The sequence below is a fragment of the Electrophorus electricus genome, chromosome 19, assembly GCF_013358815.1.
Source record: "Electrophorus electricus isolate fEleEle1 chromosome 19, fEleEle1.pri, whole genome shotgun sequence".
Classification (NCBI taxonomy): domain Eukaryota; kingdom Metazoa; phylum Chordata; class Actinopteri; order Gymnotiformes; family Gymnotidae; genus Electrophorus; species Electrophorus electricus.
Genome location: NC_049553.1, coordinates 420450 through 445736, shown reverse-complemented (window position 1 = coordinate 445736; position 25287 = coordinate 420450). Strand labels below are relative to the sequence as shown.

The window sequence follows — 25287 nt, the reverse complement described above, 5'->3', positions numbered from 1 at the left end:
TGTGTTATATGGTCAATTTATACTTTCCTCAGAATAAGAAATCTCTCAATACATGATAGCGTCACGTTCATCCCTTTGTATTTAACAGAATGGCCACTGTATTTGGTGTAGTTGAGCATCAATCAAATGTCATTTCTAAGTACAATGTGTGTGTGTGTGTGTGTGTGTGTGTGTGTGTGTGTGTGTGTGTGTGTGTGTGTGTGTGTGTGTGTGTGTGTGTATACACGTGTGGGTGGGTGTTATGCATGCTCATTTTGTTCAATGTTGGCAACCAGTCCCTTGGTATCCACGGTGGTTATAGATCGATCAGGGCTGTTGATGTAGAGTGTGTTGTCAAATGTACACTCTCCAATCACAGGTATGGAGGCCCTCTTAAAAAACAGGAAGGCAGCCAGCCCTGCCACGGCAGTTATCACGAGGACAACTGCTATAGTGATGCCAAAGGTATCCATGAGGGGCCTCATGCACTGATAACGCTGCAGATCAGAGTTGAAGCTTATAAGGAGGATATCAACGATCAATGAACGCAAAAAAACTGTTCTTAATAGAACTCTCATCACAAAAAATATTTGATAGGGTCATGCATTCTCTACTTTTGTTTTTCATCTGGATAATTCATTTTGCTAGTATTTTTTAAAGGATGAGTAACTGAATTACTGTACTTACCAGGATCTGGCTGCTTCTCTGTTGGTGGTATAACTAAAAAAAAGACGTAGGCACTTACAGTGAGATCAAAGACCACAATAGCCAAGATCAAGCTAAAAGGTCATCTGTGTGTGTAAATGAGTGACTGACCTTTGGCAGTTTTGCATATGAAGGACCTGTAGTTACTGCATGGTGAAGTAAACCATAAGCCAGTGTCTGCTCTTACATCAATGCAGTCACCATGGCTACCTGGCATCCGTGGTCCCCAGCTAGTGTAGTCCACTACTGCATTATCAATCCACATCCAGTTGCCTGACAAACACACACACACACACAAACCAGGTAAATGCACAACAATTTTCATACGTGGAAACTACATGTACTGGCTAAAGACAATGGACAATGATGTTTCTTAGTCAGGTGAAGTTTTTAATGGGGCTGCAGACCTTCATGGCTTCGGTGCATGCCAATCCAGAAAGAAGGGGCCTCGTCCTGGAGGATCTCGAGGTTCTTGTGTATGAACTGGGATTCTAACCCATTCTCCACACTCACCAGTGATGCACCTGTGACCATCATCAAGACAAATCAGTAACTTAATATATGTTTAACACTAATGTGTCAACAAGGGCAAAATATGACTTGTTTTGACATCAACATTCATTTTGTTTTCATGTTTTTATGTAGGCCATAGAAACATATGTGTTTGTGCTAAAGGTAGAAGATGAAAGATGATGGACCATAGATAAACTCACAACTATTGTTTTTATTCACCATCTGCTTTCATTCACTAAAAATATTAAGTAGTATAATTAGTACCAAGTACAAAAGTAATTATACCAAGTAATTATAGCACCCTCTGCAGTTCACTTATAAACATTTCACAACTTCCTCTTTTTTTGGGAACAGAACAGCACTATTCTATTGTTAGTAAAGTATAAAACATATGTATCCATCACTGTTGGCTATAACAACTTGTAAGAGCAAGGAGTAGTTTCACATACATGTCTAATTACAGCTTTAGAAATGTCATTACAACTTCTCTTAAAATTAACTGCATTTACCAGATGCTTTTATCCAAAGCAACTTACAATTATAACTGAGTACAACTTGAGCAATTGAGGGTTAAGGGCTTTGCACTGGGGTCCAACAGTAGCAACTTGGTGGTGGTGAGGCTTGAACTGGAAACTTTCTGATTACTAGCCAAGTACCTTAACAGACTGCATGAAAGGTGGTTGGAATGTACCTTTGATGAGAGCTACTATACTCTATGTTTAATTTTTCTCTCTCTTCTTTATTTGTGAATTCAGTGATGACTTGTACCTAGCTCTTGAGGGAGGTAAGAGCTTGTTGACTCCACCATGGTTTTCACTTGTGCTTTTGTGCCTGATGGAAGGAATAAATGTCTTTTTCACTGCATTTCAAATATCCAACCTGGAACCTTCCTTTCATGTGTCTAATGGCCTAATGGTTTAACTGGAACACTTTACTAGCAAGTTAACTATTGTTTTTTGTTTGTTTGTTTGTTTTAGCAATGATTAATAAAGATGATATTACAATGTAAATGGACACATTTCGAATTCAGTTTTAATGCTAGGACAAAAAAATTAAATGACAGTTAGCTTGTATGCAAAAACTCAAAACTATTCTGCCTTGGAGGTTAATGGTCAATGGGCAGATATTAAGGTGATTGGTTAACAAGCAATGAGATTTTCATATATCTGACATAACGACACTAAAATTATAAAAAATAATTAATTGTTGTAAAATTATTGTACATTGTAATATCATCATCAAGCCTCACCACCACCAAGTTGCTACTGTTGGACCCCAGAGCAAGGCCCTTAACCCTCAATTGCTCAAGTTGTATTCAGTTATAATTGTAAGTTGCTTTGGATAAGACATGTTTCATACAACATAAATGGAACTCACTCTTTCCATGTTTTAACAGACAACATGAAAAGCCAATGACAATGAGAATAGTGTCAGGCCAGACTGATCATGTGGCTGGAATAGACATGTCAGCTTAGATTGAGAGCTGGCAGCAGCACACGTGGTAATGTTTGGGCTACCGTGCACACCACAACTGTTCCTGTCAGGGGTGAGAGCAACGTAAAAGAAAATAAACAGAAAATGTTAATGAAAAACCCGAGCAACAGTGTTACTGAAGAAGGTGGACATCCCAAGGCTCAAAAGATGAGGAGATTGATGAAAAAAGGGCCTGAGGAATTCGGTAGTGTGGAGATATTCTGCCTGTTTAAAGTCCAACAAGAAGCAGAGTAACATGCACTGCAAATTGTGTCAAAAGCATGTTCCCACAAAAACAGGTAATGCCACTAATATTTTGTACCAGCTTAAGCAGTGCCATCCATTAGAGGCAAACACGACTTTACAGTTCCAGACCTAAGCAGGTGCTGTTGGTCCCCCTAAAACAACCGGTGTGATACATGTGCAACATCAACAGACCATAGTATCTGCTTTCTCCAGTGCCATGCCTTAACGACAACCTACCACCCCCCCCCCCCCCCCCCCAAAAAAAACCCCAAAGAGACACAGTAATATCACAAATGCAATAGCTTACTTTACTGCAAAAGACATGATGCCAACAAGCATAGCTGACAATGCTGGACTTGAGTGACAGATTAAAGTAAGTGACCCTTTCTTCCAACTCCCTGGCTGTAAATATTTCTCTCAGACGGCACTTCCTCAGCTATACGTGGAGTGTAGAGAAATAAGTGCGCCATACTTCGCTACCACATTGGATTTGTGGACAAGTTGCACATCTGAAACATATATGACCCTCACTGCCCACTTCACTGACTAAGATTGGAATTTGAAAAGCAAATGTTTCCAAACTGCCTCCTTTCTTGAAGATAATGGCGACGTCATTGCTTTAGGATTGACAAAAGAACTTGCATCCTGGGGACTGAGTGAAAACAAACTGGGATGAATATAGTGGCGACATCACTAGACATCTGGACACGGCTGCAGTGTGGCACCTACTTCACTCAGCTATCAGTAAGTTGGTGAGCAGATTTATATGCAATTATATTTTTATAATTTATATACCTAGCAAACCTCTTTTGGCAACCTTACTTGTATCTCCAGCTCAGATTACGATGGAATAAGGAGCTTGAATTCCCATATTACCTAAGTGTATTATTAAGAGTAATAAAAATGATGGTAATTTAAATTACCAAAAATTACCAAAATACTCAATTGGTTTCTCAAAAGTTCAGACTGATTACAAAAATGATTAAAGTTTATTTGAAACTCAAAAACTACTGACTTGAATGTTTGTTACTTATTTAAATGTTTTTAGTTATTTTAAGTTTGGTATTTGATTTTAGGTTTAGTAGTTTTTTCAGCATGAGAGCTTTATCTCTGCACAGAAAAAATAACTAGATATTAAGTTTAACCTGTATATTTACCTTCATTTCCTCAGAAAGAGCAGGAAAAGACAATAGGGTGGAGCGAGTTGTGGGTGTATAAAAGTGGTGACTGCTTTCAGTTTCTCTTGGAAGACGGAGAGAGACATGGCAACTGGCCGGGCAGGGCATCACCTGCCCCAACACAAGCTGGCAAGGTTCACATCAAAGAATCATTGAAGGGTGTTAGAGAAGCAGAAGGCCATCTCTCAGGTACTCAGTATAAATAAGATCACCAGGCACTTGGTTCCCACCTGGCAGGACGTGGATGTGATGGAGTCCCTGCATGAGGCCTTGAATTAATTACTGGAATTCACTGATTCGCTCTCTGGTGAATCTTATGTTAGTGTGTCCTACATCAAGCCAATACTGCATCTCTTCAGAACACAGATTCTGAAGACATCTGAAGGTGAAAAACAGCTCATAAAGAACAAAGATGACTGTCATAGCAGGCCTCGTTGAAAAGTATGCTGACCAGAAATCTGATGACCAGCTTGATGTGGCAACCTCTGTGGAGCCATGCTTCAAGGTACAATACATCAAGCCAGAAAAAAACGATGCCATCAAAATGAGAGCAGGCAAGTGACATACAATGTGTGGACAACAACGAGAAAAACAAGAAAAAAAAACAGGAAAGAGAGCAGGTTAAAGGCTGACCAAGCCATGTTGTTCAAATAATTCTGTTAATAAAATTAACGAACAAATCATGGTGCCAGGAGTTAAAGCTACTGTAGTCTGGGCATTGTGAAAAGTGACATGGATGCTTTAAAGTGTCTGGAGAACCTGGAACGCAACGGTAATGTTGACGGCAGTTGGCGCACTTTCAAACAATCGTTTTTTGCTGTATGTCAGAGCTATCAGGCTGGACACAAAGCCAGACATGAGAAATATTGCTGTGTTTCTTAATGTTACAAACAAACAAGGCATCGAAGTCTAACCCTAACCCTAACCCAACATTTGTGTTTGGAGAAGGTGAAGATAAAGATAAGCTTGAAGAATTGTTCATGAAATTTGATGCTCACTGCTCAATGTTTTCCATTCTCAGATACAGAAGTAACAGTTACCTGACACTTTTATCCAAAGCGACTTATAATTATGACTCAGTACAAGTTGAGCAATTGAGGATTAAGGGCCTTGCTGAGGGGAACAACTTCATAGTGGTGGGGTTTGAACTAGCAACCTTCCAATTACAAGTCAAGTTAACCACTGAGCTATGACTGCCTTAACACAAGCCATTTGAAAACCTTTTTGATGGACATTTAGCTCAACGTGCTGACATGCAATTTTGATTTGATTTGACCAAAATGGTCTTCGGTAAATAGATAAGAGAACATCTATTAAAAGAAGCAGAGCTAACCCTGGAGGGAGCTAGTAAGATATGCCAAGCAAATGTGAAGACATTCAGTAAGTCTGGTTTACTCACTGGTGCGAATGAGGATGCAGCCATCGGTGTACTCTTTTCAGACATGAAAAAGCATAGCGTATCCACTGGCCAGTCGTTAAACAAAAGAAGCAATGCTCAATTGCAAGCAGTGTGGTACCCATCATCTTCCAAAGCAATCCCCAGTATATGGAAAACATTGTTCTAAATGCCATTATAGAAACCACTTTTCAAACAACGATTCTCACAAAGGAAAAATGAAAGGAAAGCACAATCTGTTAATACAATAAGACACATATCTGAGTCAGGAGTCAAACTGGACACTCTGGAGGTTGTAGCAAAACAACGGACTCTCAATAAACTTCTTACAATTGTAGACAACACATTATATCCCCTGCTCGGAACGGTGGAAAAACAGAGAAGGACATTCAGGGGCAGATTGATTTAGCTCTGCTATGCCAAAGAATGATGAGTAAGATCATTCTTCCACACTGCAATAAGGCTATCCAACATGCATCCTTTCTGCAGGGACACTACTGATCTCCTGCTTTCTGAACTGTGCTGAGGTATACCTTCACTTTTATTTTGCACTTTAACTGAGTACTGTGATCATTGCTTCTCTTACTAATAAACATCTCACAGTCTTCTATCCCATAACTGTGTTAGTGAAACACCTGCTGATGCTGCTCATATAAATGTCATGTACATACCTCATATGTATATCAGTACAGCTTGCTTCTGTAACTGTGGTTTTATCTGCTCTAGTAATTCTATTTGATCTTGTGATTTTATTTCTAGAATGTCCTCCAGTACCCCCCCCCCCCTATTTTAGACTAACTATTGTACAACAGCAGTCATCAAATTGTCAAAGACAGTGATAAATACGTATGTATGCTACTGTCACACAGCAATTTTTCTCAGGAGCAATAAAGTGTTATCTTAAGTTGGACACTGGTGCAAAAGCAAACCTGATTAGCATGTCTGATATAATAGAAAAGTCAAAATATGAAGATTAGTACTATTAAAAGGACTACATTGGATAAATAATTGATTGTGCACTTGCAGGTTGAAAATAACCATGAAAAACAAAGTGCATTACTTGTTCCCTGTCGTTGCTACTGGATTCACTATTAGGGGATAAAGCATGTGAGGATCTGAAACTTGTCAAAAGGATTTACCACATTACTTGTGATCATACATTTGGACACCAAGTGATCCCATTAATACCATTGTGCATGATTTCTCAGATGGCTTCAAAGGATCTGCTGTGCTACCACACTCAATCAAAACTCAGCTAAAAGAAAATGCTCAGCTAGTAGTCCATCCTGTGCAAAGGGCTCCTGCAACATTGCGAACAAGATCGAAAAAAGAACTGGATAGGATGTTAATGCTTGGAGTGATTAAGAAAACTAAAGAACCTACAGAGTGGGTGAACTCCATGGTCTGTGTGAGAAAGAAAATGGAGATTTTAGATTATGTCTAACGACTCTTAATGAAAACATCCGGCAGAAGCAATAGCAGATTCCCTGGATGAAGAAATCACCAGCGAAATGTCAGATGCAAAATATGTCATTAGAATTGGTGAGTCACAAGGGTTCTGGCAGCTAGACAAGGACCATACCAAACTAGAAAACTGTTACCAAGTAGCTGCCATGGCGTAGCAAGTGGTTTATAGGGTGTTACCAAGTGCTTGCTATGGTACCTCCAGTGGTTGCTATGTAGTTGCAAAGTGGTTTCCATGGTTCCTAAATGATTGAAAACAAGAAATGTGTAAGCAGTTAGTGTGTAACCAGTTAGAATGGGCATGGCTGTGTGTGCAAAAGTTTTGAACAGTCCTCCTTTCATTTCCTATTGGAAAAAGAACTTGCTATGCAGCAACCGGTCATCCAATCAAAAAGCTAAATACAAGCACATATTTCCCAATCCAACATTCCGGAGTTACACCCGCAGTCACTACTACTGCTCCTTAAATAGACCATATTGTAGATGCACTTTTACTTAGACTTCCTTTAGGGATGCTGTCTGCATCAGAGATTTTTCATAGAGCTGTGGAACATGTCACTGAAGGACTTTATGTGTACACTGATAACACAAGTGTCTGGGGCTCTTCACTCCAGGACCACAAGACACTGATATGTGTCCTGAAAAACATCAGAAAAAATGAGCTAAAGCTCAACAAAAGCAATGCCATATGGAACATGACAAGGCCACTTGAAAAACAAGAGGTACTATGCTTTATGAGGATGGTAAATTTCATGGGCAAAATCATTCGCAATCTCACAGCAAAAACATTCACCTGCATGCACGCCTGTGTAAGACAAATGAAATAATATGAACAGATAATCATGAGAATGAGTGCCAAAAGCTAAAAACAGCATTGACCATGACACCTGTGCTTACTTTTTCGACACAACAATGAGCATCAAGATATCAGCAGATGCCTCAAAGGTTGGTCTAGGCTCTGTGTTACTTGTGGTAACCAGTGAAAACCTGTTGCTTATGCATCCAGAACTACAAATAAGGAATGCACATTTGCTTGGATTGAAGAAGAATGCCTAGGACTGGCATTTGGACTCCAGAATTCCATGGCTAAGTTTATGGCCTTCAAGTTCACAGTGGAGACAGATCATCATCCATTAATTGCAATTATCAAAAAATTAAAATGTCACCAAGAATTCAATGTCTGATGATGAAATTGCAAAGGTACGACTTTGATTTCATCTATGAACCTGCTGGTAGGTGACTTACCAACAGTACCTCACAGAGAGAAGGTAGGAGTAGATCTCTTTCATCTGAAAGGTAAAGACTATATAGTTGTCACTGATTACTATTCAAACTTTCCTGAAATGGCGCTACTTTCAAGCACATCAGCAAGCTCTGTCATCATACAATGAAGTCGATTTTTGCAAGACATGGAATTCCAAATATAGTTGTGAGTGATAATGATCCATGCTTCAGTTGCAAAGACTGGCATGAGTTCTCGCAATGTTGTTCCCTATTTAAGACACTTTTGACTTCCAACATGTCACATCTAACCCTTTATATGCGCAATGCAAGGGCAAAGCAGAAAAAGGTGTGTACATTCACAAGCAACTCCTAAAAAAGGCCTGAAGGTTCTGCTACCTGGGACACTTCTTCAAGAAATGGCTCCAAGGAAATGCATTATAAAAACTGAGGCAGGATAACTGTAAAACCTGAAAGCTTTAAGATTTTAGTCTGAGAGTTAAGATTTTAGAATTAAGATTTCATTTTATTCGGAGGTGACTAAAACATTTTGCGTTCTTCTGTATGCTAGGGTACACCCCCCATAACCTCCCATAACCTCCAGTAATGTCATATGTTACATGTGCATTTGTTCCGATTTCTCACTACACCTCCCTCAGGTGATGTGTGTTGTGCCTCATTTGCCACACCAGCTGCCACCTGTGGGTGATGTTATTACGTTGTTCCCTAATTAAGCTGCTTTTTTATTATGACCTTGTCAGTCACTGTGAATGTTATGTCGGTTTCTTTTGTTCTTGTTAGTGCATTTTATGTTCAGTTTCATTTCAATTAGTTTCATTGAACTCTTCAGTTGAAGACTTGTGTTTGTGTCTTCCTTTTTTTCCTGCATGTTCTTTGCCTATGACAATGTACAACTTGAAATCTTTTGACTGGTCAGAATTAAGACTTTTATATTTGTATTACCCATTTTATTTATTTGGAATTGACCAAAGAATTTAGTTGTCCATTTTTGATTGTATTCTCCTGTAACACTTGAAGCTTTTAACTATTCAAAATTAAAATTTAAGTCTATTATATATATGCATATATATATATTTTTTACTTGAAATACAGTTGAATAATTATTGTCACAATTAGTCCCTCCCAGCTTCCATGTTTTCCCTGTCTTGTGTACTTTAGTTCCGTTCTGTAGTTTCGTTTTCTCCACCCTCGTTTGAGTTTCCACACCTGTCCCTCGTTTCTAGTTTTGTTAAAATTGAATAAAATGAACCAGACTTGTCTCAGTGAGACTGGCTTATTGTGTTAATTTGCCTTATGGAACACCTCCTGGTCTGAACTTTTTTATGGTTGCCTTCTATGATCTCAGTTATCCAAAATTGTCCATTTTGAGGCTATCTATCATCCTGTGATGTATCTGCCACTGGTTTATGAACCTCTCTGTTTTATTGATGATTAATTGGGTTTTCCCACTGAACCATATTTTACATGGGTGACCTATTGTCTCCTGTTTGTTATTGGATGGGATAATAGCGATGGGCCTACCCATTCTAATACATTCTACTGTAGCGTGGGCCCAGTTCTCCCTCCTGGAGGCCATGAAAGCATAGCAGTGTCCTCGGAATGGGATCCAGGTCTTGTGTCGCTTTGGTTCAGGGCAGTTTCCAGGGAGCTGAGGAGGCTCAGAGGGGGCAACATCTGTAGACAAAGAACAAAATGAAAGAAGCTTGTTGCGGTACATACACTGAAAAAAGGTATAGTTCAAATTCATGGCTGCTTCTAATCTTCTGATTTTTTCTCAGTTTGTAAATCACATAAGAAAGAAAAAACAGAAAGTTTGCTTTTAAAACTTTAAGATACCACTAATGTATTGACATGTTCCTTGACATCTATGCACTTCTTCAGATGCACTAGATGCACCGTGTGGAAGACTATGACAGCTAAATTTTGTGGTGTTTATATATTTTAGCTACTTAAATATTTGATTTACATTTTCAAAGTAAAATATGGCACCCTTAAAAGGCTGTGTTAAAAAAAAAGGAATGACTTTGCATTCCCCAGCAAATGCTGCAGTTCTGGCATGCTCATTAAGGATCTGGAGCCAAACATTCGTAAAACTGCTTTTTGAGTGTTGTAAAAATGCTATATAAATACATTTGACTTTGACTTTACATAATATATACCCTGCACCCATGGCAAATTATGCAGAAAAATACAAACCTTTGTGAACATGCTGTGTTTAAACATTGAACTGATATGTCACAGCATGGCCCATTCATCCTAGACTCCTCCACATATTCCTCTGACTTCACGTGCGTGTGTGGATCTCTCGTCCCGCCCCTCCCTTTTTAACTGATTAATGTGTCACACCTGTCCCTAGTTGTTGCCTTTGTTAGCATGTATGTTTAAGGTTCTGTTCAGTCATTGTGCTGTGTCGATGTTTGATCTAGTGTATGATATTGTTAGCTGTCTTGCTAACACATGTGCTCCTTTTTGTCTTATTTTTGTGTAGTGTTGCTGTTCATCTTTTACATTCGTTTTGTTCCTGTAAAAATAAACACATCTATCTAAACTACTGCTTGTTAAATGCATTTTTGGTTGAACACCAAAAATAGATAAGTATATTAATGTTCATATAGCCCCAATATTGTTGCTTTTTACAAAGTAGCAACTTTATTGTGTGATTCCTCATATATCTTATGCACTGTAATTTCTTTTACCAGGGTTGCATGTTCAGTTCTATATATTTGGTTAGTGTATGCTTTGTGCAATGTTTGCAGCCTGTATCTAGGCTTTCTCAGTTGTACCCATATACTGAACATGCAAGCTCCACTCCTGACGGAAATATAAAGATATGCTGTAAAACATTTGCAATGTCATCACTTTTTTTTTCGGTAAACTAAACACTGACTAACAAATAATCACTGTCATAAATTACTCTCAATATTTTTACAATGTCGTCCCCTGGTACTAACTCAGTAAGCAGCTGAACAGTATGATAATTTGATATAATTTAATGAAGATATATAGTAATGGCATCAAACTGACCACTTCCATGTTTACCAGTGATTGAGGGGATGAATGTGTTTGAGTTTTTAAAATGTACCACATTCCCACAATTCTTTTAGCAAGCATCCCCATGGGTTACATATGCATGGTGGACATTCAGAATTTGAGAGTGAGGAGAATGAACAAGAAAAAAGAATGGGAATTGAGGCACAGAGAGAAGAGATAAGAAGAAGCTAGATTAAACTAGCTAGATTCACAGGCCTGCCACCAATGCTGAAAAAAAAATGCTAGAAGAAACACTGCAGTGGTCTGCTTGGCTGTGCTGAGTTGATGACATCTAAAATATGGCAGAGCAGCAAAATTGCATCTGCTCTGTAACATTTCTTATGGGAGAAGGTCTGGTATCCTGCTCAAGCAAGTTACTTTCCTCTCTGTGTACTCCTACAATTGCAATTGCAAAGTCTGTCTTTATGCTCAGTCAAAACAGACCAGCAATGTGTGGTGTGGTGTTAAGCATTGCCAACGTCATATGCGAATTAGGACAAAATGTGGTAGCACCATATATCACATGGTAAAACACACTGGGCTACCTGGGGAACGCTTGCAGAGAGAGTAGTAGGTATTGCTGCAGTTTGCTGTTTTCCAGTATCCATCCGTGTCGATATACACGCAGGCCTTGTTCTGACTCGGCTCTCCCTTTCCCCAGTTAACATAGCTCAGCATCCAGTTGTCGACCCAGTGGTACTGCCCCTCTGTCTGCAAACAACAGCACATACTCAGTTAGAGAGAGAGAGAGAGAGAGAGTGTGTGTGTGTGTGTGTGTGTGTGGGGGGGGGGTTACAGGTGTGTACTGGAATACTTGTACATGGCATCATACATGACGAGCATTGAGCAGTTGCGTGTTGGCATATCATGCAGGATGTGTGTGCTTCTACATTTTTGGTCTAGAATTTCCTCGTTTTTCTATTAGGGTTGTACATAAAAGCGATACAAGAAAAAACAAATTTCTCAGTTACAGCCACATTAGGCCTTGGCCCTTCTCAGTGGCTCCATCTCTGCAAAACAGACTAACATACATACCAAGAAGCTGTTGAGGCCGATCCACGTAGGCTGTTTGGATCTGTCAATCCTGAGAATTGTTAAAGCCTGGGTGATGGAGTCCAGAACACTGGCCAAGTCAGCATCGTCCGCCCTGCACTGCCTCCTGGCCTCGTCCCAGTTCATCTTCTCCGTCTGTAGCTTGTATGAGTTGTTTCCCAGCGCAAAATATGCCTGTGGTGATGCCGATGTCACTGGAACTTGGATTTGAGAGTCTGAAACAGATCAAGCAGACATGGGATGCAGTGGGTTTAGCAATATTGTTGTACCAGCTACCATCGTGGGCATAAGAATATAACTAGTAGAAAAGTGCATCTTGATACAAATAAAAAATTATATGTAATATGTTCAAAATATTTATGCCAAACATTTAATTACAACAGATGATTTGTAAATATTCTCCTTACCATAGACTGAACAATCAATTTAGGAAAACTGACCCCAGAATATTTTTACAAAGCTAATGTTATTACACCACAGCATCAAGCTCCTGTGTAATTGTACTCATTAACACACTACCGACAAGTATTTCAAACACTGTATTCAAAATGAACTGGATTAAAATGGTTATTGTTCAGGGTTAACATAAATTGAATTCAAAGTCCAAACGCACTAGTCCAATGATTTAAAGATGTGATAACCAATTACACATAATCTACAAATTCCATCTAATTGCAAATTAAAAATAATTTAAATGTAATACATATAATTAAAATACTGCCCATCTATGCTGATTAGGATTAAAACTACTACTCACCAATGTTCCTCTTGCAGATGAAACCTCTCTTCTCATTGCAGTCTTCAACCTTCCACATGCCAGTGATCCTGTTTGTCTTCCTCACCATAATGACACAGTCAAACTGCAGGTAATGATGATTAATTATGTAATTTATTGTCCACAATCAATGGTTAGGTCATATTGGTAGAACATCTTACATCATTACCTCTGGGATTCAGAGTCATTGTTTAATGTTGTAAGTTATATATTGTTCGAGTATAGACCACTGAAGTTGTATTGTCATTCAGTCATTGGGACCATGCTGTTATACCCAAATAAGTATTCTAGTTCATTGGTATATTGGACTCTACCCTACTCTACTGGTTAATATGTATTCTATGAGTAAATGACAAAGGACTTTTGTAAGTAGTTCTGGATAAGAGCATCTTCAAAATGCCGTAAATGTAAATAAGGTACTCTGGATCTAAATGGCTTTCTTTTACTGAGAATAATGGGGTACTTGAGAATCACACCATGTGTTAGCAAAAATGTTTGTTATCTGATATGGTCCTACACACATCTTCTCTCATATATCACTGGATCATTTGAATACTGAGGTTGTTAAATAATTAAAAAAAAAACATTGCTACAAAAATAAGATAGCTAAGGGTACTGCACATTAAATAGATGTCATAGGATTAGCAAACTCATGTTACTGTAGCTTCAAACTTCAATTTAGTCAAGCTAGCTTCTATTCTGTCATAAATTAGATAATTAGAACTATTTCATAGGAAATTATCTGGTTATCTAACTTTATCTGATACTGAGGAGATAGACCTTTACCTTCTGTTCATAGTTTTCTTTGACAAGCCTTTTAAGATGACTTGCACTCAAAATATACTGCTAAACCTGACCAGACTAAAATGGTTTTCACATCTTTACATTTACTCGTCTGGTCATTCTTGAAAAAGACCAAATACAGAGATGATGGCTGTAGCCTGCCTCAAATAAACTTACTGACATCATTTTAACATTTGTACACTGGCTTTAGCTTGGTCATGGCAATGTAGATAGCGATAGGATGGTGAACCTCGGCTGGACAGATCATGACAAAGCTGGTAGCCTACCACATGCTGCCACCCATGATGACATTTTCTGAATGGCCCACTAGCGGTTAAGCAAAATTACAAAAACTGCAACATTTTCTGCTGCTGGTTTTCCAAAATTTTCTGCTGCTGGTTTTCCAAAATTATCTAATCTTGTTTATGTTGCCTTTATTTAGTTTGTTTTATATTTGTATTATTGGTTGTGCACTGTGCAATTCCTAGTATCCAATCATTATTTTCTCATTATTTTTCATCGTTTCCCCTAAATGTTTGTCTTGTGACACAGCCCGGACACCAATTCCCATCATGCCTCGGCAGAACACCAGAGATTAGCATCTCCAGAATATTGAGTACACCAGACTCAAATTATCCATTTAGTATTTAAGATAAGCTGTTACTCTTTCCCAGTGCAAAGTATAGCAATTTCATTATTCGCACTGAGCATTTGTTTTGGATTGCTTTTCTCATGTTTTCTACCTGATTTTGCCCTGTCAACATGTTTATTGTTACTGTGGTTTTGACCCATGCCTGTACCTGACTTCACATTGGACAACCTTGCCTGTTTGTTCAGCCTCTGTATCACCTCTGACTACTGCCTGTTTTTGGATCACGTCTTACCACTGTCTTTCCCCAAGTAAATCGATATTCAGTCCTAATTCATGAACAAGTCTTCTAAGTCATCCTGCAGTTTTTGACATATCCATAACATTGAACCATCTTTATCTGTGAACTATACTTCTATGCTGCTTCTGTAGCTCAACTGAGCAAGCTAGGCAGCTAGCCAACATAGTGACAAGTAAACAACAAAGCAATGGTTTGCAAATCTTTACCATTAATTGGAATACTATTAATCTTTGTTAACATTTGTTTGTTAATTGTAATTTGTTCATTTTTTTGTTAATTTGTAAATGTCTACCATAATAGAAATTAAAGAGCTATGTGCTAGAGAAAAGCATAATAACCAAAAGATATTATCTTTACCATATCAGTGCCGTGTCAGTATTGTGTTTATATATTAACTATTATTAAAAGCTTGATTAACTAAACTGTATTTTTTGGCAACTTTCAGTGATTTCTGACTTTCAGTGATCATCTTGGCTGAGCAAATGGCCACTGAAAATTTTGTGTGTGAAATAGTCTGAACAATATTCATCAACTTCAAATGTATTAATATTATAAAATATGTATTAATAATATAAAATATTATTAGAGTTAAAAATGGTTTATGTGTAAAATAACAATATATTAGATGTAACAGTATCTGTATAATTTTATATAATTATGGAGCCTGGCTATTATCAAAGTAAACTTTGTCATGGGTAATCTCAGCACTGATGCTGGTGGGCGTAATCCTGTAAGTGCTGTGCATACATGTTTTAAATAGATTTGTTTTTGTTTTTTTTAAATATTCTGTCTTGAAAATAAAACTGTCACATCAGAAATACCTTTTAGACCATTTAGAGTTTCTAATATATGCATGACGCCTAATGGACAACACATTTATTATATAATCTATATATTACAACATGCTTTTCACATCAGTATCAATGTGTTAGACCTAAGGTTTGGGAAGTGCCCAAAACATTTTGATCTTCAATAGACCGGGCAATATAAACACTAATGCAGAGAAGTTACCATCTCCTGATATTTTTTTCACAAATGTGCAATTTGTGTACATAGCGTAACAAATCTAAGGGCTGATCAATTTACATTTACATGCAATGAACAGTGTCTAGTAAGTGATCTTGGGTAACTCCCAGAAATAGTACTAATCACAAACTGATCCAAAGAAGCAACTTGAGTACATTTAGCTGATGCTTTTATCCAAAGCAATTTACAATTATGAGAGTACAACTTGAGCAATTGAGGGCTAAGGAAAATTCCTACATTTTCCTACAAGTTTTTTGTTAATTTACAGTCGTGATCTGAATTGTTTAGGTTCATGCTGAATTGTTTAGGTTCAGTGCTTTTTATGATGGTTTGCTAAAGACAAGACTTTATTTAGCACCGATATGCATCATACTTATGAAAGTGGACGAAGTAACAAGAATTAGTAATCAGGCAAACAGCTGATTATTACGTATCGTGTAAGATGTGCAGGAGCATGTATAAGAGAATGTGCAAATGTGTAGAATTATGAGTTTCCAATAAGAAAAAGGCACTTGCATTTGATCCAAATACTGTGCGGCCATATGGGACTGACACTGGATGACCTTTGGCCCAATTGGTGAACTGGACACCTTTGCCATCTGTCCACAGGAAGCGCATCTCCCAGTTGACATCATTCAAGCCAATCCACATGTCATCATATGTAGTGAACATCATGGTAGTGAGGAATGCTGACAAGATAAATTTTTCCTTTAAGTGAAACCCATCAGAAATCTTTGAAGATCTGACCAACACACAGACTTGAGAAATAAATGTCAGTTCCATTATACATTTAATTATATTTTAAAGATATTAAAAATAATTTACAATACCTACCAAAGGTAGTGGGACAATAAGGGCTTGATTCGTGTTTTTGGTATACGCTCAAACAGAGGTATGCATTTTAAGTGTAGACATGCATATTTAAAGAGAGTTTATGAATTCTAATTTAAAGTTTACCTTGTTCTGCTTGACTCCCAATGGAAACCAAGTTACCTCCTTGAGAGATGCAGAATTGCCTAGCATCATGCCATGTTTTCTCATTATCTTTCCCTAAAAATTTATAACACTAGAAGGAAATTAAAATTGTGTAAAATAGGTAATGTTAGATTCTAATTGCCAGTGTTGCCATATTATTTTCCATATAGAATTAAATTGTGAGCTGTTCTTTTTTGATTAGTTATTAGTTTTATTTGCTTATAGTTTTACAATATTATAGTTTCTATAACTGGGAATTCACTTACTTTTCCCTGGAAGGAGATCCATTCAGGAGCACAACCTCCTGTTGGTGCAGTTACAGGTGCCATTGTATTGGGGGTGAAATTAATGCTTCTTTTACAGATAGAGGGTAATTGTACTCCACAGTTAATATCGTTCCAGAAGCCTGATTGATAGAGATTGATAGATGTTTGGATGTATGCTCTACCAAACATGGCAATATCTGGAATCATAAAACAGAACCATTGTAGAATAATTGCTCTTACCCATATCCTTGTAAATGGTTACACAGTTCTCATCGTTGTTGGCAAAGTTTGGTTCATTTTGGTTCCATGCTGTAAAGACAACTGGGGACCCATCTAACCAACTAGAAAAAAACATGGGGAAATGTTTAATCACCTAGTAGAGAAACATATTTCATTAGTACGTAAATCTTCATTTAGTGTTACGTATTGGAAAGTATTACCTAAAAGATTTATCCAGTCCAACTGTCATTCCGATATAGTACTGATTCTCTAAGCTCCTTGAAATCTACAAGAAGGAATTTAAATAACACTATGAATGGCTTCAACATCATCATTATCTGTTACAATAAATATATTTAGAATGAAATGACTTAGACTGTGTCCTTTACCTGTTTCCAAATAAACCTCCTCTCAGTTTGGCCAGTAATGACAATGAGGTCAGAGTGGTTCTTCTTGCAAAAGTCACGAGCATCTTCCATTGATAGGGCATTTTTATTGATGAAGTACTGATAACCACTGAACTCGATCCAGCCATCAGCAGTTATGTTAAAATCTGCTATGGAGTGGAAAGGACCAAAACAGAGATCCTTACATTTACTAAAAATAGGTCTAGCAAATGAGGATTTGAAAATCAATTCAATGTTAATTATATGCTGATTCTAATAGTTTAATTTAAATACACAATGAAGGTTAAAATTATTACCTTGGGGGGTACTTGTAGGTGATGGTTTGGGAGTTGTACCTGTGACATAGTGACATAGCCAGGAATTAATTTCAAAGGGGATGAAGGAAAATACTAAATGAAATCACCATGTAAATTGTAAAGTGCAATTCAGTGGTAGTAGACTACTAAAAGCATTTGTAGTGTCATTCATTAATTAAAGACATAATCTAATGATAACAAATCTTAACATTAATAGACATATACGTTTATGGCCATTCCACTGGTTTTGACTTTTTGTCAGAATTCAAGATATTGCTTATTTTTTTAGAAACATATTTCTGGATGAAGCTCCATCACCAATGCATCTGGCTTTATTTTTGAACAGAAATGGAAAAAAAATGCATGGTCCTTACTGATTAATCATGTTTCTCACCATAGCAGATGTTAGACAATAAAATGTGATTAAGCTAACTAAGAGACACATTCATGTGATGTCTGGGGCTTTGACCTTTTAAGAACATTATTAAAGCAATTACTGCTCAAAACATTAAATGTAGAAACTCAGCTACACCGCATGTGCTTTTTGTAAATGCCTAATTATTAAACATTTAGAACGATAGTTTCAATATTTAAAGGAGGTTCAAACCCTAAATTGCACTCCCCCTGCCAGGCTCTAAGGAGCATTAAATAACATGTGCACTAAGAACATCTGCACCACCATCACAGTAGATGGAAGCATTTGTTTGGCAATCTTGAAATATGTGAAATATCAACATGTGTCTCAATCAATTTTGTGGGACACCTACCCAATCGTATCTGGCAGATCCAGTCATTGAAGGCTTCACAGTCCCTATCATTCCATCTTTGGCCATAGAATAAGGTAACTTCTGCACAATGCTCATTATCATTGTAATTATTGGGTTCACCAAAGCCCCAGTTTTCATAGTCCGACTGATATGCAGAAATACACACAATAGAGAACTCAAATCAGAAGCTCAGAACATAAAAAACTTTGATATGCACACAGACATGCACATACAAAAATCAAACCCAAAGCTATACTTGTAAACTGCTACCATTTCTGCCAAAGTAAAACCAAAGCTCCAGCATTACCTAGCTTTACGTTTATGTATTTGGAATTTGCTCTTATCCAGAGCACTATACAATCATATTTCAGATGTACGCAAGTGTAGCATTAGGAATGATGTCCAAGAACTCATTTTGGTATAGTGTGGTTGAACGCTAGTCCCCATGGGACAGACGCACTACCCACTATAACCTCACCACCTAGCCGTTAGATACAGCCCAAGCTACAAACCTTTTGTCTTGCTATACAAATATATGATAAATCTATGTTAAACTGCTCAATCCTGAAATGGACTAAGTGGAGATGATGATGATGATAAACTGTTAAATATGTAAAAGTTAATCAAAAATCTGTAATAATCTGTGGTATAAGGGATAGTTCTATACCACACACACACACAAAAAATGTATCCCACTATATTTTAATGACGTTACAGCAATCATTGTTATTCTTCACTAAAGGATAGCTATTTCTTAACCAAATATTTTAAATAATGAATTATTTATTAATCTGTATCTGTGATCGTCAATGGTACTGAGATAAGTGTAATAAGTCACCTAGTGTATATAAGTCTATGTTTAACATTTTTCAAAATGATGTCTAATTAACCAACCAAATAAAAAAAAGGCCAAAAAAGTTAAAAATGAGACAGACAGGTAATTCAGAATAAACTCACTGGAGTTCCATCTGTCCACACAAAGCCAATATTAGCATCCAGAGAGGAAAACCCAATCCATGCTGGGTCACTGTTTGACTTATACCTTTTAAAGAACAGTATATTAATTATCTCAAGGAATCACTGCAAAAAAATGGCACTGAGTAATTGGGAGTAATCTTCATTATCATTGGTAAATTTCTACTTTAGAAATTGCTGATACTGATAAATACACTACAAACAATGTAAGTACCAGTTGAAGTAACAATAATGTGGACACAAAATACAACCATGAAGGTCCACTGAGGGTACTGTGGGGTACGAATATGGTTATATCTATGTAATTTCACAAACTTTTATCTTTAAACATTACACTGCATAAAAATGTCACTTACGGAAGAGAGTCACTTTCACTTTGAGAGTGGAAGCTTGCAAGGTCACCACCAATGGCTCTGCAGTAATCACGGGCTTCATTCCATGTTTTCTTATTGTCAATTTTATTGTTATATTCCTGAGGAGGGTAAAGTTTCTTGTATGAATGTGTGCATCATTTCATCATATCATGTATTATCCCTTTGCTTAATATCACTCTCACAATGCCAAAGATCAAAGTACATTGATGTGGTCATATTCAGAACCTCTCTCTGTGTGTGTGTGTGTGTGTGTGTGTGTGTGTGTGTGTGTGTGTGTGTGTGTGTGTACTGTACCCGAATGCAATTGGTACTGTACCCGAATGCAATTGGCAGAATCTTTTTTGATCCATTTGGAAGGGCAGCTGAGAGGCTGTGTCGTAGGTGGCACGTTAGTGGTAGTAACACCTTCTGCTATTTTCTTACAGATGTACTTCTGCTTCTGATCACAGGAAATTACATCCCATAATCCTGCTGAGATCCCAGTTAGCATGGCAACACAACCCCGGTGCTTATCTAAGTCAGGTAATAACACAAAAGACACTGATAATAATACATGACTCATATATTATAATATATGACTATTCTTGGCAATTCCTGTTCACAGTGCTTCTTTCTCAAACACGTGTAAAAACATTTAAATGAGGTATAACCAAATTAATGTAAAAATAAAAACACAACAACAACAACAAAAAACCCTCCACAACAAAGAAAATTCTAGCTACTTAAATATTTATGGACAAAAATTATTCCAACCCTGTGTTTCTGGCTGAAATAGATAGTATTCATTAAAATCCTGTCAAAATCCTATAATGTTCTATAGCATAACAGGTAAACAATTAATTATATTTTAAATCTAAGTACCTGGCATTCCTACGTTAAAGTGTGTAAATTTGACTGTTTCCTTATTTGTCCACTCGAAGCGTTCAGCTCGTTCATTATTTGACAGACCAATCCAGAAATATTTTTCAGGTCGTAGGCCAACTTGACTGATCATAAAAGCATTCTCATACCTAATAAAATAAAAAACACACCAATTAGCACACACACACACACACACACACACACACACACACACACACACACACACATACACACACAAAAAAATAAAAAAAATAAAATAAATAAATCCTGTACCCTGACAGGAAAAGCCGCTGAATTAATAATGATGTAACATAGTCACTGGTAATGTATGCATTACCTGTCATTAACCTGCACTAGGTCAGCTTTCTTCTGACCACATGAAGATTTGGACTCATTGAAAGTTTTGGCTTCTACAGCAATGCTGTAACAGAAAGAGCTAAATCTGATCCAACCCTGCAGGGACCACAGAAACCAGAATTTTGTTAAGAATACATTATGGACATGGCATTGCATGAGTATTGCACCATTTGCTGATGTGCCAAGACCTAGATGAATATTAAAAAATAAGGCTGGAACCAGAGGTGGCCATTTTGAGTTCAGAAAGTAAAAGTCCTCCCCATGTTTTGTTCCAACTGAATCAACTTAAGACAGCAGTTATAAATCATTAGTGAAATCAACAGGGTGATGCACAATCATGGAGAAACTTGTGGTATTATCATCACTGGTTGTTTCCAACTAGGTTTGACTTTCGCTCAATGAACTGCATTAATTCCTTAATTTTCACAAGTTAATTTAGTTCACCAGCAGCAACATGGGGCCACAAAGTAGTTTTTCATGGTTTTGGGATAAAGTGATCCAGTAGCATTCCTACTTATTCACCATCAGCATTTTACTCCGGTAATGTGCTTTGACCCTGTGACTGTGGATTGATGATTTGTATCTTCATTGTCTTTGTTTCCTAAACATGAATCAGCATTTTTATTATGTGTTGTCTTTTCCAAACAATGTTTTATGTGAACAGGAGTGACCAGAAATGAGTCACCTCAGGCATGACCTTTTCTTTCAGATTATGTCCTTTTATTATTCATTCACAAACAAAGATATTGTTAAAGGCGTTTAGTTAAAAGAAGTGCCATGTCAGTGCAATATCAGGCATGTTAAAACTAATAATGAGTATAGACTAAAAGTCTAGACAATTGTTTATTGGAGGTGTTGGCCAGATGGCACCTTTTCATATAGACATGTTTTAAATGGATTTGGATCATGGGAATTGATGCAGTCTCGAGCATCAGAATGAGTGTGGGGCACTAAAATATGACCCATGCAGGATTGCTTTCCATTGTCCAAGAAAGTATGACGGGGGGGTGTACCACTGTCAAGTATCAGTGGGCAGCACTTTCATGGGTAGTCCTGCCAAAACGCTATTCAAACATTCAAAACGTGGCCTCCAGAGTTCTGGGAAATACACAATTATCTGCTCACATCACTTTGGAACTCTAAAGCTTTTCAAGGCAAGGAACCCATGCTCTTCACCTTTTAGAGTATTGTAACCATCATGGTCTCTTATCCAGTTGGGGTAACCTTAGGTTAGGAAGTCTCTGTTCAACATAGGAATGACTTCCTCCAACACGTGTGTTTGATGAAAATCTTGTGAAGGAACTTTTTGCTTTTCTGCTTGAAGTAAGTTTATGTTTGGTTGAGTGCTTTCGAACATTTCTACTGTTTGAAATGTTTAATGTTTATAATGTTATAGGCTGGAAAGTTCTCTACAGCCTATATGTGGTACCAGTTCAAGCTAATGGGAGCATTTAGAGTTGTTCTGTTTACTATATGTGTGTAATCTGCAGAAGGGATTTTATTTTGGATTACTTTATTAATTTTAACCTACAAGGGTTCCAACCTCAGCTACATTCCTCTCTGGCTATCATCAAGCCAACCTCAAGTCATTCAAACGTTTGGCTATTATTCTTCTAATCCTTTATCCTTCTGACCTGTGACTCTAGAAACTGCAAACAATGCTGGACTATCTAGTGAAGACCTTCAAATTCATTTTTCAAGCTCTGCTTTGACATGTCTAGAGACAAAGACCCTTCCCTTTTATGGATTTTCTTTTTTGTGTGTAGTAGGTGGATGTTTCTATATGTGTATGGCTTGGGTGAATGTAATGCAGGTTCTAAACATATTGTCCAGGTATATATATATATTTTTTTTCTTATTCCTGTCTAGGAAGTCCTTATCCCACTCATCATATATAAGAAATTTTTCTTATGTCTTATGTCTTCAATAGGCAGGAGGGGTTATAGTATATTTGAATTTAAAAGGTGAAATAATTTTTTCAATGTGTGTGTATGTGTGTGTGTGCGTGCGTGTATGCGTGTGTGTGCGTGCGTGTGTGCGTGTGTGTGCGTACGTGTGTGCGTGCGTGTGTGTGTGTGTGTGTGCGTGCGTGTGTGTGTGTGTGTGTCTGTGTGTGTGTGTGTGTGTGTGTGTGTGTGCGTGTGTGTACACAAGAGAGAGAGAGAGAGATGGAAAGAGAGGTGTATAACTCACAGTGGGACATCCTGGACTGACCAACTCGGGTGATCCCGCAGGTTTGCTGGAGGCTTTCTTCTTACAGATGTACCCATGCTCTTTCTCACACATATGGTCTGCCCACTTCCCCTCCTACAGTGTCATAAGAAAAATACCCTCAGTCACTTCTGGGCCTGGCGCTGAAATGTTTCATAAAGAAACATCAGGCATAACCACTTCAGTGTGTTAACTCCACATTTCATCTGTGTAAAGTGCATGTGGAGTGATGGGACTTGTATGGTAGATGAATGAGGGGCTTGTACCTTTCCTTTCATGAGAACACAGTCCTCCCTGTGGTTCACTGCATGTGAAGGTTCTCCCACCACCCACATGGCAAAGGTAACGTGGGTTCTGTCTGACCATTCAAACAAATTCTGAGTCTTCTGATCATTTAGGCCTATCCATAGCTCATCATTGGGTGCTGGAGAACACAGACATACACGTGTAAGAAATCACAAGAGGAGGGGATGTGATATTCTATACACCCAAATCAGAATAGTTAGTGAGCAGAGTTGTAGTGTAAACTGAGAGGATGGTGTGGAAGTGTCAGTTTGAATGTGCATCGTCAAAAGGCTCAGCAAGAATCTGGCCTGTGTGTTTGAGATTTCCAACTGTAATATCATAGAAATCCAAGCACAATTTCTTATTTCGTATTTGTGTACATGCTTTGTGTGTGTATGTGTGTGTGTGTGTGTACTCTTACAGTATCCACTCTGCGATATGAGAAAGCTGTACTCTTCTATGTTGTGAATGCTGGCCAGGTCTGCTCCTTCTTTATGACAGGCTGCCAGGGCGTCTTTCCACATCATCTTACTACGCTGGAGAGAGTAGCAGTGGCTTGCATATGGCACCCAGCCAGCTGGGCAGAAACTAAGCTGGTCCTTACCTACCAGACACAAACAGACAGAAGCAAATGCAAACACACACACACACACACACACACACACACAACAACAACAAGGAGGTGGACTTTGAAGCATGGCACATGTTAACTGGCATATATCTGTGTTTTATGTTTGTACCTGTATGTCTTACCTGTTGAAGGTATAATGGCAGTGGAATTCCCCTTGCGGCAGATGTAGCCCAGTTTCTTACTACATGCCATGCTCTCCCATTTGGACGCCTTCCCAGCATTCAGTGCTGCACAGTTCAGTCCAGGCTCCAGCGAGGGGTGGCCTGAAGGTTGGGGGAGGAAAGTATTTTAAACTGTGTGTATGTGCAGATGCATGTGTCTGTACATAGGCCTATCTGTATGTATGTGTGTGTGTGTGTGTGTGTGTGTGTGTGTGTACCCCCAGCTGTGTGTGTGTGCATGTGTGCACGTGTGTCTGCAAACGTATGTGTCTGTGCATACCCCCAGGTGTGTGTGTGTGTGTGTGTTTGTGCGCGCGTGTGTGTTTGCGTGGGTGCGTGTGTGTATGTGTGTGTACCTACCTGGAGCCCAGTTCAGATATCTGAAGGGATTTCCATTGCTCCATTGCCAGCCACTATCAAAGTCCAGACTATTTAGTCCAATCCACAGAGAAGAGCCAAGAATGTTGGTTAAACCTGTCAAAACACAGGAGAACCTCTTACCCATTACCCAACATATCAAAGATGTTGTCAACTATGCCTGCATGCCCCATGCAAAACGTCCTGGTGTCCTGGTGTCCAGGTGTTGCTAGGCTGTACTGTTTGAGCGGCTATGTACCTGAGATGTAGGTCTGTTCATGCAGCTCAACAATGCTGAGCAGGTCAGCGCTTTGCTGCTGGCAGCTCTTGCGTGCCTGGTGCCAGGTCAGTACTGACTGAGTGTTCCTCTGGTACAGCACACCAGTGACTGG

At 38.2% G+C, this 25287-nt stretch overlaps 1 protein-coding gene across 2 annotated transcripts in view; it reads right to left on the bottom strand.

Moving 5' to 3' along the window:
* Positions 1-283: 283 nt before the first annotated feature.
* The window catches only part of LOC113583179 (macrophage mannose receptor 1), a 27540-nt gene continuing 2536 nt past the window's right edge, over positions 284-25287 (bottom strand). Inside the window, exons 4-30 of one of the 2 annotated variants that reach the window (XM_027019357.2) lie at positions 25155-25287; positions 24899-25012; positions 24500-24640; positions 24168-24350; positions 23728-23885; positions 23444-23557; positions 21231-21346; positions 20894-21042; positions 20349-20545; positions 20015-20130; positions 19641-19725; positions 18684-18828; positions 17917-17955; positions 17603-17769; positions 17435-17499; positions 17235-17335; positions 16995-17134; positions 16711-16819; positions 16270-16442; positions 13037-13139; positions 12262-12494; positions 11772-11937; positions 9718-9870; positions 1092-1208; positions 796-957; positions 667-699; positions 284-476 (exon numbers count right to left, since the gene is read on the bottom strand). The exon at positions 25155-25287 is cut by the window's right edge and continues 23 nt beyond it. In XM_027019357.2, coding sequence (XP_026875158.2) covers positions 373-476; positions 667-699; positions 796-957; positions 1092-1208; positions 9718-9870; positions 11772-11937; positions 12262-12494; positions 13037-13139; positions 16270-16442; positions 16711-16819; positions 16995-17134; positions 17235-17335; positions 17435-17499; positions 17603-17769; positions 17917-17955; positions 18684-18828; positions 19641-19725; positions 20015-20130; positions 20349-20545; positions 20894-21042; positions 21231-21346; positions 23444-23557; positions 23728-23885; positions 24168-24350; positions 24500-24640; positions 24899-25012; positions 25155-25287 — 3516 coding nt within the window. In that variant the 3' untranslated portion in view covers positions 284-372. The remainder of the gene's footprint in view (positions 477-666; positions 700-795; positions 958-1091; positions 1209-9717; positions 9871-11771; positions 11938-12261; positions 12495-13036; positions 13140-16269; positions 16443-16710; positions 16820-16994; positions 17135-17234; positions 17336-17434; positions 17500-17602; positions 17770-17916; positions 17956-18683; positions 18829-19640; positions 19726-20014; positions 20131-20348; positions 20546-20893; positions 21043-21230; positions 21347-23443; positions 23558-23727; positions 23886-24167; positions 24351-24499; positions 24641-24898; positions 25013-25154) is intronic. The other variant, XM_027019358.2, reaches the window with a different exon arrangement.